The 19,959-nt window shown below is 40.5% G+C and overlaps 1 protein-coding gene across 1 annotated transcript in view; it reads left to right on the top strand.

The window, feature by feature from the left end:
• Positions 1-19,959, top strand: part of LOC126185121 (protein purity of essence) — a 321,301-nt gene that overhangs the window by 202,635 nt on the left and 98,707 nt on the right. The window contains 5 exon segments of the mRNA XM_049927939.1: positions 7,448-9,132; positions 14,994-15,138; positions 16,015-16,212; positions 16,305-16,479; positions 17,755-17,989. Of these exon segments, the coding sequence (XP_049783896.1) occupies positions 7,448-9,132; positions 14,994-15,138; positions 16,015-16,212; positions 16,305-16,479; positions 17,755-17,989 (2,438 nt within the window).

Below are 19,959 nucleotides of genomic sequence, written 5' to 3'. Positions count from 1 at the left end.
TTCCTGGGCCACCTAGAGGAATCTATCCTAACCACCCAGAATCCCAGACCTGTCACCTGGATCAAATTAATTTGTGACACCTTTGTGATCGGGGCCGAGGGTGAGGACACACTATCCACATTTCACCAGAATCTCAACACCTTCTCCGTCATTTGCTTCATCTGATCCTCCTCAACCTGAAAAGCCACCTTCCTCGATGTCTGCTTCCACCCCAGGGATGGGTGCATCAGTACCTCCATCCACATAAGACCTACCAGCCATCAACAATAATTCCATTCCGACAGCTGCCACCCATTTCATACAATGAAGTCCCTTCTATTCAGTCTAGTCACCCATGGTCATTGCACCTGTAGTGATGAGCAGTCCCTCTCCAAATATACCGAGGGTGTCACTGACACCTTCACAGACTGAAAGTACCCTTCCAACCAGGTTCAGAAAGAGGATCTCCAATGTCTTGTCTCTCCAGTAACCTGCCACCACCACCACCACCCCACCACCACCCCCACCACCACCACCACCACCACCACCACCACCACCACCACCACCACCCCCCACATACCCATAGTTCAACCCCGGCACTCCCCTCGTGACTCAGTACCAACCAGGACCAGAGCAACTGAACCACATTCTCCACCAGGGTTCCCTGTCCTACATCTATCTAACCCCTTCCCTGCTCCCATTCCAGCACTACCCACACCTTCTGTTACACCAACACACTTCTTCTCTGTATCTTTCATCGCCCCTCCCAGCACATTCTCCAGAACTAGAAGCCCTATCCTGTCCCCACCACATTCCCGCACACTCCCACAAACGGCACATCATGTTCCTCCACCTCTACCCTGCTATCCTGCCCACTCCCCAGCCCCTGCCGCCTCCTTACCCCACCACCTACATCAGATTGCTGCACACATCAGATGTAGGCGCAGCCCACATTTGGATTGTAGTGGCTGCAGACAGCAGCTGTGTGCACGTGCGCTTGCGCATGCATATGTGCTATTTCGGAAGGACCACTTTTTTCTCCAAAAGTGTGAATGTTTAGCAGTCTTTTCATTGTGTCTGTCTGCAACTCAACGCATCCTGTATGGGGAGAGTAGCAATTTATCCTTTCCATATTATTGTCATTCCATCCCAGACTTTCCATTGTTTCAGATTTATAGCTGAGACATAAGTAAGTAAACAGGCATTTTACAAATATTGCTATTTATTGAAAATTTGATTCCTTTTATATTATCTACTACTATTATATTTAACTACTGGGTGGTGTGCTAGAATTGGTAGAAATCAGAGTAGTGTGATTCAGGAGCAGCTGAGGTGATAATGCCCAGAGGAAATGGCAATACTGTTTATGACATTGCTGAAAGATTTCAAGTTGTCGATTGCAATCTGTTAATGCTGAGGTTTTTTTAAAGAGAAACTGGTGCTGCTTTACCTCTCACAAGTTGCCGTGCTACTCTAGATTCCACAAAGTTTATTGCAGGTTACCGTCACAAGCTTGAAGTGCTTCATATTCCTGGATGTCAAGAATGCTAAATGTTGTTCTGTCTAGTATCTGATGAAATATTGTGTGTTAACTACCTTTGCTGTTACACTTACTAGAAACACGAACTTGCATCAACAATGCTTTTGAATAGATTTAACGCACTTTATGTTGAGTGTGAGATGAACTTGATCATAACCTCCCTCCTATGGGCCTCACCACTCTTGGGTGAGTTCTTGCTTGGCTACCATTCCTTTTCCCCTTCCCTTGAGCAACATGTATGGTATATTTTTGGTAATTTGTTCTGAAGTTTTAATGGCCTGACATCAGAACAGCCCCTCATCTGTTTCTTTGTTCTACACCTCCTACCCTTTCTCTGCTTTGGCCTTTGAGGTCTCCCTGCATTTCTTCTTCCCCTTGTGTGCTCCTGAAGGCCAGCCCATGTGTTTGACACACAGAAGGTGACTGGGTAATGCATAATTCCCAGCCACAGGTTGACAGGTAAGTTTCGCACATACCGCCTGGTACAGTGAGGTGTGACTGCACGAGTTGTGTTACCTTCCCTAAATTGTCAGTTGGTGCCTCTGTCAGGAGTTCGAGAGATGTGACCTGAGTTATGAACAATCACCTAAGGCAGGTGGCCCTCCTGTGGGGAGGGATAGTGAGCCATTGGAGACACTGGCAATCATGGAGGATTTTTTCACAATGAGCCAATCACCATCTCAGTCTATGTCTACTTAACGTAAATGGAATGATGCTAAAGATTCAAAGAATCTCCCAGCTGCACCTCGGTTCCTTGTTGTATCACATACTGGAGGAGGTCAGTCCTTTGCTATGGTTAATTCATTTATTATTCTGAAAGGTGCTGATGCAGTTGCAGTCCCTGTGAAATTCTGCTCTCGTTTACATAATGGGACTTTGCTTCCAAAGACCAGTTGTGGTTTTTTCAAGCCACAAGCCAAGCTGTAAGCGAAGCTTACAGCTTCGGTCCTCCACAGGCATCCTATTCATGTTGAGGCCAGTCAAACACTGAATTCTTCACATGGTGTTATTTACGCTAAGCTGCTTGATGGTCTGATTGAGGGAGAAATCCAAATTTACCTCTTTGATGAGAGCATCACTGCAGTTCATCGGGTAATGGAAAAGGTTTATGCTACCTTAGTGCCTACAAACACTCTTTTTCTCACGTTTGATCAAGTAATGCTTCCATTGAAGATCAAAGCAGGCTATGAAGTCATCACGGTCTGACTGAACATTCCAAACCCAGTGAGTTGTTACCAGTGCCAACATTTCAGCCACACTTGCATGCCCTGCAAAAATTCGGCCAAATGTGTTACTTGTGGTAGGAATGCTCATGAGGGTGATAGCCCGCCTCCTCCGCCCTACTGGATCAAATGCAATGGGGACCATGCAGCCTCATCCCGAGGTCCACAGCTCGCGGTCTCATGCTCATGTTCTTGCTTCTCAAGCATGGGGTCCCGGGTTCGATTCCCGGCGGGGGCAGGGATTTTCATGTGCCTCGAGATGACTGGGTGTTTGTGTTGTCCTCATCATTCATGAACGTGACAAGATTGGACTGAGCAAAGGTTAGGAAATTGTACGGGCACTGATAACCGTGCAGTTTCACGCCCCACAAACCAATCATCATCATCATCATCATCATCATCATCATCACCACCATCCCAAGAATGTCCTGTGTATCTCAATGAGGGGACATCAAGAAGATCCGGGTGAAGGAAAAAGGACCTTACCCTGTTGCTCACAAGTTGTTGGCTAGTCAAAAGCCCTGCATTTTACGATATGACATGCCTTGCTCCACAAAGGACATGGCCACACAGACTTGCAACCTTCAGTTCAGCACTGCAGTTGTAAAATTGCCCAGTATCGCGGTAGCTTCCCTGTCTCCTCCTCCTCCTCCTCCTCCTCCTCCTCCTCCTCCTCCTCCTCCAGCTGCACAACAGATCACTAAATTTTCACTACCAGTGGCAAAATCACCTGCTACACAACCAGCAGACCAGAGAGGAGAAAAGGGATATTCCCATGAAGATTTTTTTTGCATCCGTCCAGCCAACAAACATCCGAGTCTTCAGCTGCTAGCTGAAAAGGCTGTAAGAAATCAAAGACAAATGATGTTCTCCTTCCCCAACTCAGAGATAATCTTAAACGGTGTCGCCGCATGATACTCTCGCCTAGCAGATCTCAATTTTGCTGGTGTGCACCGCCTACCCTTTTTCTGCCCTGGGATCTGCAGGGAGAATGCTGACGCCTCTGTAGGGTCCTCCAGTCTCTGCACCCTGTAGCAGTGAGTCTTCGAAGGCTGGTACTTGGCAGCCACTGAGGTGACTACCCTTCATTTGTTCCCTCCTCCCCATTCCTCATTATTACTCTTTTCCAATGGAACATTCGTGGCATTAGATCCAACAAGGAGGAATTACGGCTGCTCTTGGAACTGAAGCATCCGCTTGTTTTCTGCTTCCAAGAAACAAAACTGTCCTCTTGCAACCACTTCGAACTCTCGCATTTCCTTCCAGTCCACTTTGACATCCCCCCTCCCCCTCCCCCTCCCTGAGGACGGCATTCAATCTCATGAGGGAGTCACACTGCTCATCCTGGATGACGTTATAGCCAAACCATCTCACTAAACACTTTGCTGCAAGCTGTTGCAGCCCGCATTATCCTTCCTTGCCCCATCATTTCTCTTTGTGATGTCTACATCCCTCCATCATTTGGTGTCACCAGGGCTGACTTTCTCCACCTTATTGGTCAAGTCCCTCACCCCTTCTTTGCCACTCAGTGACTTTAATGCATGCCATCTCCTTTGAGGCTCTCCCAGAACATGTCTGAGAGGTGCTCTCTTGGATGACCTTCTCAATCGACTCGACCTTATTTGTCTTAACACTGCACATACACCTATTCCCATTTGGACCTCTGAGTGTGCACTGCCTAGCTTGCCCGCCATCTTGAGTGGTCTGTTCCCTCTGGGACTGTCTTTTCAGCCATCACCAATTGTTAGGAGGTGATCCCCCATTGCTTTGTGCTCATTGTCATCAACGTTCGATGGTTTGCCATTTCCTGGCCAAATGCCCTTGTTTTAACCATTTACGTTCTAGTGTATGTTTGCAGGCTGTTGACCGTGTTTTACTTTTTAACTGTTGCAGAAATATGACGAAGCACATGTAATTTTTAGTTTGGGACCTCCGCTGTCTTTGTGGCATATTTTGTGGATTGGGCTTAATGTGTAATAGCTTTTAAGCTTTTTCGTATTAGTGTTTTAAGGTTGTACATGGGCACTGGTGACCTTGGATGATTTTGTGTGGTGGATCTTGATCATAGACTCATCATCTGCAGAATTGCAAAGGGAAACTTAAGACATACAACAGAAACATTCTGAGAAACTGGAGGAGCGTAGACAGGAACACACAGCACTTAATGATGGAAAAATTATCTACTATTCTAAACAGAGGTTGTGAGGAGGAGGAAAAGGAGTGGAAGATAAATTAGTTGTTTTAGAAGACAGAAAAAAATTTCCTCGGTGCTAGACATACAAAGAGATGCATCATGTCACAAAAGTGTATAGTTGAATATTATTCTTGAAGTATGTAGACAAAGACACACACACATGATGTACAGGTACACAAAAATATGAAGAGTGAAAAATGAACATACTTGCATGTGTGTGTGACTTATAGAACTGGATGTTACTGCAGTGGCAGTCACAAGTGTCTGAATTATAGTCTTGCCAAAATTCTTAAAAAATGTACCTGTGTCTAAAAAATTATATTATGTACTTTCTGGAAGTATGTAGACATCGTATTGACCTAAATAGTCGCATATCTATGTGTATTAACATCTCTCTAGCATAACATCACAATAAACAGTTTAGACAAGAAGAGAATAGAAGCCTGAAGAATTCTCGAGACTAGATGAGTAGATCACGTAACTAATGAGGAGGTACTGAGTAGAATTGAGGAGAAGAGAAATTTGTGCCACAACCTGACTAGAGGAAAGGAAGCTGCATCAAACCAGTCTTTGGACTGAAGACCACAACAACACGGAGTCATTAGGCTGTATGTGGAGATATCATAAGAGCATTGTAAATTTGGTTATGTCACCTGAAATGTAGTATGTAAAGCTGTGAGTAATAAATACAATATTCAGAAAAGACTACTAAATATTTAAGCCACAGTCTGGTCACAGCAGCCAGAGATAGTGGTGTGCTATTTCTTTAGCAGGAGAAGGCCTTTTGGTGAAAATCGTATATGCTTAGTAGTCTTTCCTCTGTGCCTACCTGTGCCTCAGTGCCTCCTCTCTATGTTGAGTAGCAATCTTATCGTTTTCATAATATTCTTATTCCATCCTAGACCTCCTATTGATTGATTTAGTGAGCATAAGTACTAAAAATGAGTAGTATTCATTTCTAAAGATCTGAGCCACTAAGAATTATGTATATATTGAAGATGTATGTAGTAATAACAGTGAAGTGTTTCATAAACTTGTTATTCATAATGGTGAGTAGTAATGTATTTAAAATTAACATGTGAGATGAGGCTATAAAATAGTGGGACTGACACTGTCACCAAGTACACATGCGCGAAAGATGAACGATCGATAGCTGTGAAGTGTAAAGCTTTCTGAGTTGAATGTAGCATTTCTGGTGTTGGTAGACAAATCAGTATGGCCATGACCATAATATTTGTAGGAACTGTTATTTTGTTTTACCAGAAAAATAAGTGTAATAATAGAACAACATATTGTCATGAAGTTTTTCATGTGAAACTTGGAATAACTTCTAATGAAACCTATCTTTTAGTAAAAGAAGTGTACAGCGAAGACTGTTTAGCACATAAAAGTTTTTGAGTGCTTAAAATATTTCCAAGATGGCTGAGATGATGTTGAAGTTGTCCCATGCGTCAGATGCCCTTCAACATCAAAAACAGGTGAAAATATCGAAAAAAGTAGGTAATATTATTTGATGTGACCACCAGTTGAGTATTTGATCAATTGCTGTAGCTGTAGGAATTGACAAAGAATGTGTAAGGCAAATTTTACGTAACTGATTTAACATGAGAAAAGTGTGTGTAAAACAGGTGCCAAAAATTATCACGATAAAACAAAAAGTAACTTGTGAAGATGTTTGTACTATCACCTTTTATACCATTGAAAGTAGTCTTCATTTCTTGGAAAGTATGAAAATGTGTCAAATCTTGGTTTTTCAGCAATCCATGCATTGTAAGCACCCGAATTCACTGAGAACAGAAAAAGCTCTAATGACCAGTCAAGATTCAAAGCTATGATGATGATGATGATGATGATGATGATGATGATGATGATGATGATTTTGATTTTTTATTTTCATGGAATTGGGTATCTTCACTGGGTTCCTGAATGCCAAACTATTAATCAACATTACTAGCTTGAGATTCATGTTCAACTCCAAATAAAATAAGGAAAAAATCATCTGAATTGCAGAAGAACAAGTCATGGGTTCTGCATCAAGATAACGCAGTGGCTCATACCACATTGTCTGTTAAGAGGTTTCTGGCGAAATACAGCATCCCAGTGTTAGACGACCCACCTTATTTGCCTGACCTAGCACTTTGTGATTTTCATCTATTCCCCAATGTCAGATCTACATTAAAAGGATCAAGATTTCTTTCCATTTATGCAGTGAAAGAAAAAGTGGCAAGAGTCATAAAGAAGCTTGCAGAGGTAGACTTCCAGCAGTTTCCATCAATGGAAAATTCACATGGAGTGTTGTAGGAATAGAGGAGGGGGGTATATTGAGGATGACAATGACTAAATAAGTGTGTTTTTGAAATAAAATATTTTGCAGTAGTAGTCTCATTATTTTATAGCCAAATCCCCCCTCCCCTCCCTTGTATCATAATTAGCTAACTTTATGTTTATAGTTGTCTAGTTCATTTCCATTTCTAAATTTTCATGCATACTTGTTTCTGTGTGTTCTCCCAGGAATCTGTTCAGAGTGCAAGGACACCTCGATCAGTGGCATCAGCAACTTCAGTACCAGCAGCTACATCTGCAGGACCTACAGCTGCTGCCTCAACACTGACGATTCTACCAGTATCTGCACCCTCAACTACATCCCTCGTGCCCTCAACTACTCCATCAAGTTCATCACTATCTTCATCTTCGTTATCATCTCTATCCTCATCATCCCTGTCATCAGCAGGAACAGCTTTTCCAACGTCATGTAGTGCATCGTTCCCAAATTATAACCCACCTTTTCCCACTACATGTAGTGCATCTTTCCCTGTGTCAGTAGCCTTTGTGTACCCCTCCCCAGGAACTCTGTCTTTTGTGACAGCAGCTCCTTCAGCAATTTCCCTTGGTGCACACACTGTTTACAGTTCGACTAGTTTACCCTTATCACCACCCACATCGAGGATCTCAATTGGTAATGCATCATTGTCATCTAGTTCATCTACTTCTCTTGATTCAGTTCCTGTTACTGTAATTTTTCAAAGACACTCAACAACATCAACAACACGCTCCACTGCACAAGGTGTGTGTGCCACAAGTACAGTACAGAGTGCACCAACAGCTGTATCGACCACAGCAAGGATGCCACCCACTACAACACAACCTCCATCTGGCACCTTTGAGTCAGCCACCGCGGAAGACCAAGAAGGGGCTGCATTCAGAAATGTGTACCCAGATGTTGCCGCAAGAGCATGGCCTGTTCCAACAACTTATTTAAGAACTAGTACATCATATTCATTACAGTCCTCACCCAGGACCCAGCCAACATCAGGTGTGACATTGTCAACTATAACTGGCCCACTGTCTACAAGTCTCTTGCCCCCATCAAACTGGGCTGTCCCAGGACCATCTACATGGACAGTTCCTGGTCCGTCCACTTGGGCAGCCCCAGGTTCATCACTTTGGCCTGTTCCGGGAACGTCTGCACCAACAGCTCCAGGACAGTCAACATGGACAGTTCCTGGTCCATCTGTGCCTGGTGCTTCTGGCACCTTCATTTCTAGGGCCCCCAGCTCATTGTCATCCAGAGCTCCTGGCTCTGCAATTTCCAGAGCTCCTGGCCCATCTTCTTCTGGTGCCCCAGGCACTTCAGTTCCTAGCTCTGTCGGACTGTCTGCCTCCAGCGCTCCTGGACCATCAACCTCTGGTGCCGCTGGGCCCTCTACTTCTGTCTCTCCCAGACTATCAGCTTCTGGTACTCCGGCCACTGGTCTACCTGGTCCTTCTACATCTGTAGCTCCTGGGCCATCCACATCTGCTGGAGCTCCTGGACCTTCCTTGTCTGCAGCACCTGATGCCTCTGGTGGTGCTGACCTAGGTCCTTCTACATCAGAAGAACAGCGGCCTTCAATTGTTATAGAATCTGGCCCACCAACATGGATGCTCCCTTCCTCATCCTCAGTGGAACTAGTAGAGCCTTTCGAAACAGAATCATCAGTGACAGGTGCCACAACAGTTACAGAGGAAACTGAGAAAATAGAGAGTGTGCTGAGTGAAGCTAGCTTTCAGGAAGACCTCTGTAGTGTGTTCGTTAGTTCAATTTTCTCTCAGGTCTCTAGGGATTTCCTCACGCGCTTTGTAAGGACATTCCTTTTAGAGACAAATGCCACTGCTGTTCGCTGGCAGACTCATGCACTGCTTCTGGGTATATTCAAGTAAGTAGTTGTTACAAAAGTTTAGTATACCAACAAGTGTTTGTTAAAGTTTATTTTAGATACTTGATAATTTTTTCTAGTTGCTGGTTATTGTTGACAGAATGGAATTTTTATTGCTGTACTGCTTGGGTAGGTGTTTGTGATTTTCTGACAAATATTTTCTCTGTTAGTTCGGCCTCTACTACACCAAATTAGTATTACAACTCGAGTAGCTAGAACTTTAGCACTCCTTGGATTTAGCATATGAGGCAGACAAGTTACTGAAATCCATTTTCACTCTTTCTATTGTAAAAATGATACTTCTCCTGTTGCATCCTCTGTACTTTTTCTAAGTGGTTTGCCGCATTTCAGTATGTAAATGCCACACAGGTATCTCGTTTCTTCATAAATACAAGCCACAGTCTGTTAAGTAAGAGCATGATTGACATTACACAAAGATGGTAAAAGATATCGCCTTAGTTCTTTCACAACCTGACAGGGGGAACCTTTGTCCTTCTTGCAATGTCCATATAGAATTAGCTTACTTTGAATTCTTGACTGAGATACACAGGAAGAGATGTGAGTGCAGTTTATGTGTCACATTTATCAACAATGTTTGATGCTGACTGCCAAATGTTAGTTCATTGTCAAAAACAAAGATTGGATACTGCAGGAGGACAATGATCTGAAGCCCTGTAGCAGGCTTTGCAGCGACTGGAAAAAGGAGAAAAGTGTGCAAGTTCTGGATTGGCTCTCACAGTCGCCTGATGCCAACCCTATTGAAAATTTCTGGTCTTGCATAAAAAATAAGTTGTAATGAAAATTTTAATCTTCACTTTGAAACAGCTGTCAATCCAAATTCGATGCATTTGGAGATCTATTCCATATGAATATGCGGGGAAACTTTGCTTCGAGCAAGCGTTGGAGATACCAAGCAATTATTGACGCTGTGGGTGACTGGGTGTATTATTAGTTGTAATTGTTTTTTTTTTTTTCTTTTGTTCATATATGATGTATGTATATCTTTTAGTTTGTTGCCAGATACATTTTTCTGGTGATTAACCTGACATGGTGCAGTAGTTCCATGCGGGCTATCTAGTCACAGTAACCTGACCACGATCTTAGTTAACAGACTGTACATGCAGATATTTGAAATACAAATGGTGCAGTAGTTTCATGCTGGCTATCTAGTCACAAAATAGGATTGAAAAGTTTTTAGAAAGTACACCAAGGAAAGGAATGATTTTTGATGAAACATATTTAATGCTTTGTGCATTTGTGAATTTCTTTTGAACTAAACTTTGTTTTATCACAATTAGTTCTTTATTTCAATGCTTTCAGAAATGGAATATACAGTGCTCTTTTTCAAAAAACAGAAAAAGAAGGGGATACTCTTGCACGAGATATAATGCGGTGACAATTGCTGAAATTTCCAGTAAAACTGATTACTTGTTTAACTATAAAACTACACTGTAATTAACATTACCTAGCATTATAACAGTTTCCAGATTGACATTAGTTCATGGCTGGTGAACCCTCTATTTTACTCATGGAATCAGTATGTTTCATAAACCTAGAGTGTACGTAACGCATAGGTTGAAACGACTGCTGTAGAGGGCCAACCAATTTAACGAGCGTGAGATTGCTGACAGTAAAAAGATGGAAAGATGAGCTAATGAGATTCATTTGCAAAAAAACACATTCACTAGCAGATATGGGAACACATTGCCCTGCATGATATGGGAACACATTGCCCTGAATGGAGGAGAGGAAGGAGGGATTCTGGTATTTTCTTCTCAATCAAATACTCCCGAAATGCTCTAAGCATCTCTCTCTCTGGAAGACCAAAATGACAACATAAGGTTTTTATACTTTGTTTTATCATATGATATTCCACGATTTTTAGGCCACGTCGATTAGTCCAATACCTCTGCACATTCAGAGATAGCAATATCCTCTGTCTGCAGATGATGATTCTCCATCTGCTGTTTTAAACAACCATAAAATCTGCTTGGCTCAAGATGTCCTGTGTTGTGCAGGGTTGTTCTAGTTGAGGACAAATTAGCAGGTGGGTCTGGTCTTGTGTTGTTCCACACTCGCAGGATGTATCCCAATTTTTGCATGTTGGTCTTGCATAGAGGAACGCCCACCATAAGATGATTGAGCGATCTCCAAATAGGGTAGGGCAAGTCACTTCCACCTGGTGATGCAGTTAGACTCTGGTGTTCACTCAGAACATAACTATGACATATCAGTGACAGTCTCTAGGCAACATAAAATATGTAATGATACTCGTGTCCAATTAACTGCATTTATCATGCAGCGGGATGGTGTACGAGCAACCCAATCATGATTTTCCTACCAGTGAAGTTCACTATGCATTATCTAAGCAACCATTTTCCTCAAAAACTGGTCACGTGTGGTGCTTGATACAACTTAGTGGGAAGTGTGTAAAGTAAACCCAGACGATCTAAAGCAACCCTGGCTGACAGTGACATTATTTAGCTCAACTATATCAATGAAAACGTTTGTAGGTTCCCTCATGTCAGGGAGTTTGGTTCAAAAATAAATTACTGTAGATGATAACTGGGTAATTGTTGTGCTCTCACCAACAATTAATGATTTGCTGTTGTCTCATTAATTGTTTTAACCACTGTTTTTCACTTCTTGTGCAATACGATTAATGATGTTACTACACGCATTTCGAGAATGTGAAATGCTGCCCATGTCAGCTCATTAAATTTCTTGAATGTCAATTTTGGTCTCACAATCATTTCAAGGTTGATTCTTTTGTGCAACTTTAAAAGCAGCGTAAAATATATTTGCTGTCACCTCCTGTTCGTTTTGAAATGCTTTAGTGCAGGCATTTTCCAAAGTCTTCTCTTTAGCACAAAGTAGTATTTGCACAGCAGCTTGATGAATGGAAGTTTGTTTTTAATATTCCCCCTCCCCGCGAAGAAATCATCTCATCTTTTCTTGAATCACTTGGAGATGCCACAGATACGGTAGCCAACAGTTGTGCAGCGTTTATGCCTTGTTTATTTCTTTCTTTGTCCAAATTTCTTACTACTTTGCAAATTTTGCAATGAAGCTTTTTGTTTGAAACGATCAACCAGTCATTTGTCTCCCAAATTGCAATTTCTTGAGCCAAGGTCCAACATTCTAGATGATCACTTGACTTTCTGTTGTGCGTAAGTTCATTGACTGTATTTTCACCCATGGGTCCAGTATTCAGGTTTACATCTTTTGCCATCCACTGACAATGTCGAAATTCCAGACTTTTCCTTCATACAAGAATTATTGGCAAGTTTTACCTTTTTAGATGCAGGAGAACAAATAAAATAGTTCGTTATTTTGCTGCTCATCTTATCTGAAACTCTTAAGCTAACTTGCAACGAAAGGCAGGACACACTGTACAGTCATGCATATAACCTATGAGAAAGGAACGGTAAGTGAATAATAAAGTATGTAATGTCCCACATGTCGGCTCACTCACAGAACAATAAAGTTGACTCACTGACAGGGTGCTAGAGATTCAGTTATTGAGATTGGTTGCCTGCTGAAGTTCTCCAGCATTGTGAAGAACTTACTTTGCGGACAGAAAAGTTTAGGGGTAATCGTCTGCAACCATTCCCCCAGAAAAAATGCTCTGGATATATGTCAAATTAGAATATATTAAAATATGAAATATTGGACAATTTGCTGATTACAAGTAAAAGTGCAACAGTACATAGCATTGGAGGGCTGTTAAACAAATTGGACTGACCGGGCACCTTAGAGAACCAAGCCAAAATATTAGGTTTTATATACAAATGATCTCAGTAAAGTTTTGTTTACATTAAGTTATGGGCTGGCCAGTGAGGATGAAATCCCATTTGTTTATTATTTCAGTTTTAGTTATAGACAAAGTTGTTATGAGGTAGCTGGTCATAAAAGGGAATAAAGGTTTCAGGAATTACTGCAACCAATCGCTGTTTTTTCTTCAGTTTTCATTTATTCATGACTGGTTTTGAATCGCCTGGCGATTCATCACCAGATGATACAATTTAGTTTGGAGTATTGTTGTGGTCATGCTCCTGTGGCAAATACAGAGACGAAAAAGTGAGCACTGTATGTGGGAAGAATATTAAGATTGTAAGATTAATTTGATGGTATTACTCACTGTTTTTATTCTTGTTGCAAGCACTGCTCTGGAAAACATAATGTATGCTTTCCAGTATCATTAAATATCAAGTGAAACAGACACTTTTCCACCGTTGGCGACTCCCACATACTTTACAACATATAAACAAACCAAAGAGTGTGGCTGTAGTCTCCAAAGAGTTTTGTTGAGGCAGAGATTTTCTTTGTTCATTTTTTCCTTTTGTGTGGCATTTGTAATAAAATATATATTTATTACATTACTTTCTTTTAAAAAAATAGTATTATGTTTCGACATTGCAAATTTTTTTATGCTATTTACAAAATCTACAACAAAGTGTTTAGGACAATATTTCTGGTAGAGAAGTTCTGTTTGGCATGTTTCTTATTGCTCAATAAAGAGGATAGTATACGTATGCGGAGGGGAGAGTGGGGGGGAGGGAGAGTGAGAGAGAGAGAGAGAGAGAGAGAGAGAGAGAGAGAGAGAGAGAGAGTGAGTGTAAAAAAGAGGTAGAGCGGATGGTGTTTAGGTGAACATGACAACCCACAATACTTCAAACTAAATTGTATCATCTGATGATGAATCGCCAGGCAATTTGAAACCAGGCATGAATAAATAAAAACTAAAGAAAAAATGGTGATTGGTTGCAGTAATTCCTGAAACCTTTAACAAGAGTGTCACAGTGTTCCAGATCCAGAATGGATAAAAGTTTTATAAGAGGGAATGTTTCCCTTCAATTTTAAAGATTTGAAAACATTGTTGGGACACTTCCTTCTAATTTTAAAGCTGTGAATATAGTGTTGGAAAGGTTCCTTCTAATTGTTTCTTTCTTGGGACTTATAAGTTGATTGCTATTACTTTTTACTTGTTCCTCATAGATGATATTTATGTATTTGAGAGATATTTGGCTTTTAAACAGAAGTGTCGTACACAGAAGTCTGTACACTCACATCAGTTGAGAGAAATTTTGAGGTTAGATGATTTCTTCAAGAATAAGAAGAAGAAGATAGGTAGTGTATGGAAATTAATAATAGTGGAACATATCACTGACTAGCAAGATTAGGCTTCCTGGATTCCTAGTAGCATACTCCCCCCTATCCTGCCCATCCACCCATCCCTGCACATTCTGCTGTCTTTCTTTTTTTTCTTTTATTCTAAGTGGGGAAATTGGAAGCCAAATTCCATTTTTCATTTAGGAATCTTCCACCAATAGTGTAAAGACTTTAACATTGTTTGTTTAATCTGCCTATTCTACTATGACTACTTGCATATTTTATTGTCATATATATTATACATGTAAAAGACCAAGATGATTATCTTTCCCCACATTCTTTCCTTTAAATTGTCATTCAGCAGTCCAAAATAACATTTTTATGGGTTTAGTTCAAGTAAATAGTTGTTTAGATACCTGAATCATCCCAAAAAGGAAAGTAAAGTAATGTGATTTCAGAAGCTTGACATGACTTGGAAATGATTGCATGGTACATACTATTTGTTCGCATTATCTTTATCTATTGTTTCCTTACATCTGTATCAAGAAAAATCTGTAGTCTTCAGGGAGGGCCTGTGTATGCTTTGTATTCTGCTAAACTTTGCAAACAAATGATGTAGTGGTATTAACCTTATTGCCATTATCATTCAGTGTTCGTTCATGGTTCAAAATATATCATAACGCTGTATTAAATCACATCTACAATGACATTTTCTATTATGTGTGACATTACGTATTTTGTTTTTACAGGCACTCCCAAGAAGCAGAGTGTGATATATTATTGGAGATTATGTGGAGCTTATGGCCTCAGTTATCAGCTTTTGGTCGGAAAGCTGCCCAGTATGTGGACTTGTTGGGCTATTTCACATTAAACACAGAAAATCTTCCTAGGGATGTAAGTTGTATAATTGTTTCAAATATGTCTTAAAATAATCAAAAGGCAGTGAAAGCTTTATGTAATGATCTGTCCTATTCAGTGGCATTCTAGTTGTGAGAAAAATCAGATATTTTTGAAAGAAACACACACACACACACACACACACACACACACACACACACAGGCTCCCTTATGGTTGTCACATATGATCGACTGGTATCTTGACATTAAGTTTGTGTACCCTTATGTTCCCATGCAATCCAACATTGAGCCACTGTCACAGCCGAATGCCCCACAAATCTGGATATTGCATGATTTGACCAGTGGCAAAATGGAGACCCATAATAAGGCCCCTTTCAAATGTGTCAGGTGCTGATAATACTGTCTTTCACAAGTACGCAGGATTCTTGATCACTCAACATCTGACTCTCTTCACGCTCTTTATGGATTCTACCAGGCTTGGTAACACCACTAAGCACAAATAATACTAATGCATTGTGTGGCTGCTCTACCTGTCACAGAAAATTGCAACTCTATAATCATTTACATACCTGCCAATTGTCTTCTGGGTGAATTTTCAGGCAAATTGTTTGTTTAACCTCTAGAGCACTGTTGTTTATTTTGCCAGATATATTGTTTTTAGTGCCATTTTGCTATGATGTCAGGTTATTTAACTTCGTAACTCATGTGAAAGGAAGGGAAATTAGTACATTTGCTTCTAACAACATATGGAGTCCATATAATCTGTCTCAGTGGAGGGAGAAACCCTTTATATTTTTGTTTGTACTTCTGTATGTTCAGTACTTTCTGTTGCAGGACTTAACAACGTAAATGTTGTAAATAAGATCTTGTAAATTCTTGGTGAACCATGATCATTTTTGGCTATGTCCACAGCTGTCGGAGTATGTAGAAGAGGCTGTAAATTTACTGCAAGCCCAGAACAGAGTTTTATCTTGTCATCCTAATTCCAATCTGTACAGCCAAGTGGCACAATTTGTGGAACTTGATGGCTTTTATTTGGAAAGTGAGCCATGCCTAGTGTGTAATAACCCAGAGGTACCATATACCTCAATTAAACTTTCTACTATAAAGGTAAGTACAGTAAATCTCATTGTGTGTGCTATGCTACAATTGTGCTATGCTGTAATTTTTTAGTTTGTATTAAAAAAAACCTGTTGTTACAGATTGATTCAAAGTTTACAACTCATACTCAGATTGTGAAACTCATTGGAAGTCATACGATTAGCAGAATCACACTTCGTATAAGTGAATTGAAAAGGACAAAAATGGTGCGAACAATCAATATTTACTACAACAATCGAACAGTGCAAGCTGTTGTTGAATTGAAAAATAAACCAGGTGAGTCTGAAGTTTGCAGGTGTACCAGAATACTAATTAAGGTATAAGGAGCCCAGTGAAACCCCACTTCTACACTTTTCAAGGGTCTTTTTAAAAAATGGTGTAAAATGCAGGAAAATGTAAAACATGGAAGCCGTAAATGTTATTTTCCATTTTTGTAGTTTGTGTGATATAGGTCCATAATAGGCATCAAAATACTTGTCAAGGGCTCCTTGATTATCCAATAAAGATTATCTGAATTTTGTACTAAATTTAGTCGCTGACATAACTGAAACTGGTAACTATCTGGGAAGCAGAAATGTTTTACTTAATTCAATTCATCATAATCAATGTTTTTGAAAAGCATGCAGTTGTCATTCATTATTTAAGTAATCAAATACTGCATTACTTATGTATTTTTTTGTGTTTAGCACAACACTTTTTGAGAATTTATTCTCTTTGTCAAGTGTGAATATTTATATAAGTATTTTGTATGATGATTGCACATGTGCTGTTCTATGTCTCTTGCACTGCAGTCATCTCTTTGAGGTTATAAGATACTGTGCCTCCTCCATTATGCAGAAAACCACATACATGCAGACTATCACTCATACTGTTTGTGTGTGAAACAACAAAAAATACTTACGTAAATATTTTCACTTGGCAATGGGAATAAATTCTCGAAACATATTTTGCTAAGCATGGAAAAATATGTAACTGTTGTAGTGTTTTGTTATTTAAACCAGACGTCAAGAAATGCTACAAGTGGCCAAACAGTAAAGTACATGAAATATGCATTCGAGGTATCATGATGATCATAACATTCATGAAGTTGCACGTGCACAGTAGAGACAGTTTGAAAACAGTCGGGGTCAGTCATCATTCAAATGGACCTAATTACTCACATCACCCACCGCACCAAGTAGAGCTTGACAGCAGCAGGAGATAAAATATGAATTATTTAGACTTTCACTGATCCAGAGTTGCTGACTAGAGCATCCTGGTGTTAAGAAACTTACTCACGTAACATTTGCAAACACTACTTGAATTGCAACACTATAACAGTATCATTTTATGAAAATTATAAATATGTTAACACAAAATTCACTGCGAATTAACATTGTCCACATTGGAAATTTGTCGGGGTTGATAAAAAAAAGAGGTCATAGATGTCTGGAAAACATTAATTCTCGGAATGTAAACGTGGGGCTATACTGTAGTCCTAAGTGTATAAACCGAAATTTTTGATATGCTGGATTGTGTATCACCTGCTAATTTATTTGGTGTTTGTTGTAGCTATGTGGAACAAAGCAAAGAAAGTGACGTTGACATCTGGACAGACAGAATCCAAAATTGACTTCCCATTGCCAATTGTTGCATGCAACCTTATGATCGAGTATGCAGATTTTTATGAAAATATCCAGGCCTCCACAGAAACACTCCAATGTCCAAGGTGTTCAGCATCTGTACCTGCTAATCCTGGTGTTTGCACAAACTGTGGTGAAAATGTCTTTCAGTGCCACAAATGCAGGTAAGATCCTAAATCTGTTTGTTGCTCTCCTGTATCTGTTTGTTGCTCTACTATGTTAGCCAAACCAGTGTGTCTATGTGGATGTCCTAAACATTACACTGAGAATACATATAACTTTTAGGCGAGAAGTTTCATTAATTTTCTGTTAGTTTCAATTCTTGAGAAACAGAGGTAGTATTATCTTGGTGGAATTGCATTTAGATTCAGGACTGACAAATCTGAACTTTCATGAACAATTTGATCATGTGAGGCTGATGTCACTGCTGTTTGTATTGTGGTTTTATTGCACCTAGATGTAAAATAGTATGTAGCTCTCTGCGTAACAATTAAATGAGTATTATCAGAGTTCATTGTAATTTTTTGTCGATTGATGAAGAAATGCTAACCCTCTTTTTGTCCTGGTTCATTACTAACAATAAACCTTTTTAGTAAGTACACTGTCTGACAAGAAAAGTGAAGCACCTAGAAGTCAGGGTTAGATGTCAATGTAACTTCATTCACTTAACACACCATCAGCTGGTATATAAATGTTTAAAGTTGTATTCTCTGTGACAGAACAGCCACCAGAGTGCATTTGTGTTTGTATGTATTGTGGTTACCAGGCCCAGCAGAGTACTGTTATATAAGGGCTTGAACAGCATCAGATGTGGAGTTATCACTGTGAAGGACACAGAGATGCCGTGTACTCACGTTAACACACTGTTATTGGCAACTAATGGTGGGAGGGGACTCATTGTGGGTCTCCATTTCACTGGCTGGTTAAAGTGTGCAGTATCCAGAATAATGGGGCATATGGATATGACGGTGGCCGAATATTGGACTGCATGGAACGTGAGGGCAGACATTCTCATTGTCCAGCTTCCTATTGACGACATCTGATCATCACAAGGAAGGATCTCTATATCCTGCACCAGGCACATTGTAACCCCGTCACATCTCCACCTGCCATCTGATAAGAAGTGATGGACTCACTGCAACATAGTATGACATCCAGCACCATTGTTTGGAGACTAGCAGCAGCCAGAATGGGGCATTACTGCCCTTGTCATCAACACCACTCTGTATTTGGAGGTGTGCTGTGACCAGAAAGCATGGTCTGCTGATGAATTGCACCACATTGTGAACAGTGATGAACTGCAGTTCTGCACTGCACCAGATGACTATTGTCAATAAGTGTGGTGGTGACCTGTGCAGAGGTATCATTCTTCCTGTGTGTTGGAGAGGCACAACAGTATTACTCTTGACATGATGGTGTGGGGATTCATTGGGTATCTGTTCAGCTCACGGCTGGTAGCGAAGAGGGAATCTGACTGTACAGTGGTACATCAGAGACACCGTGCGCCCTTATGTGTTGCCTCTTTCATGCAGCAGTATTGTGGTGCCATTTTTCAGCAGGACAATGCTTGTCCACATGAATCTGAATTGTCTGCATGATGGTGAGGTACTCCCATGATCAGGAAGATCTCAAATGACAACTCAATCCCAGTGCCAGTTTCCAGTATATCAAGGACCAGTTACAACAGTTGTGGGCCAGAGAAGATACAATGGTTTTCTGACACCCTTTCCAACTGAATTAGTGCATGCGTTCAGGCCTGTGGAATGCAACTTCAAACTTTTAAGTGGGCTCATACTGCAAGCTTCTTTCTAAATTTGCCTCTTATTTTGTAACCACTGAAACAACAGCACATACTATCTGAATTTGTGAAGTCTCATTTCGATTCCTTTTCCCATTCTGGGTATTTTTTTTTGTCGGGCAGTGTATGTGTTTGGGGATGTCAATGTAGAATTGATAGACTTGAATTCTACACAGTAGAAGATTGACTGTTATTTAATATAATTTGAATAGAATTTCTCTCTATTTGTTATGATACAGATCCTGCTGAGCAAGGGGTTTATCATCAGAGCCACAGTGTGGCTTTCCTGGCTATATCTTAAGATTTAGTGAGTTGTATGTCCCATTGTTTCAGAAT

This window comes from Schistocerca cancellata, chromosome 4, assembly GCF_023864275.1.
Source record: "Schistocerca cancellata isolate TAMUIC-IGC-003103 chromosome 4, iqSchCanc2.1, whole genome shotgun sequence".
Lineage (NCBI taxonomy): Eukaryota > Metazoa > Arthropoda > Insecta > Orthoptera > Acrididae > Schistocerca > Schistocerca cancellata.
The sequence above is the reverse complement of the archived record's forward strand: the minus strand, read 5'-3'. Positions and strand labels throughout refer to the sequence as shown.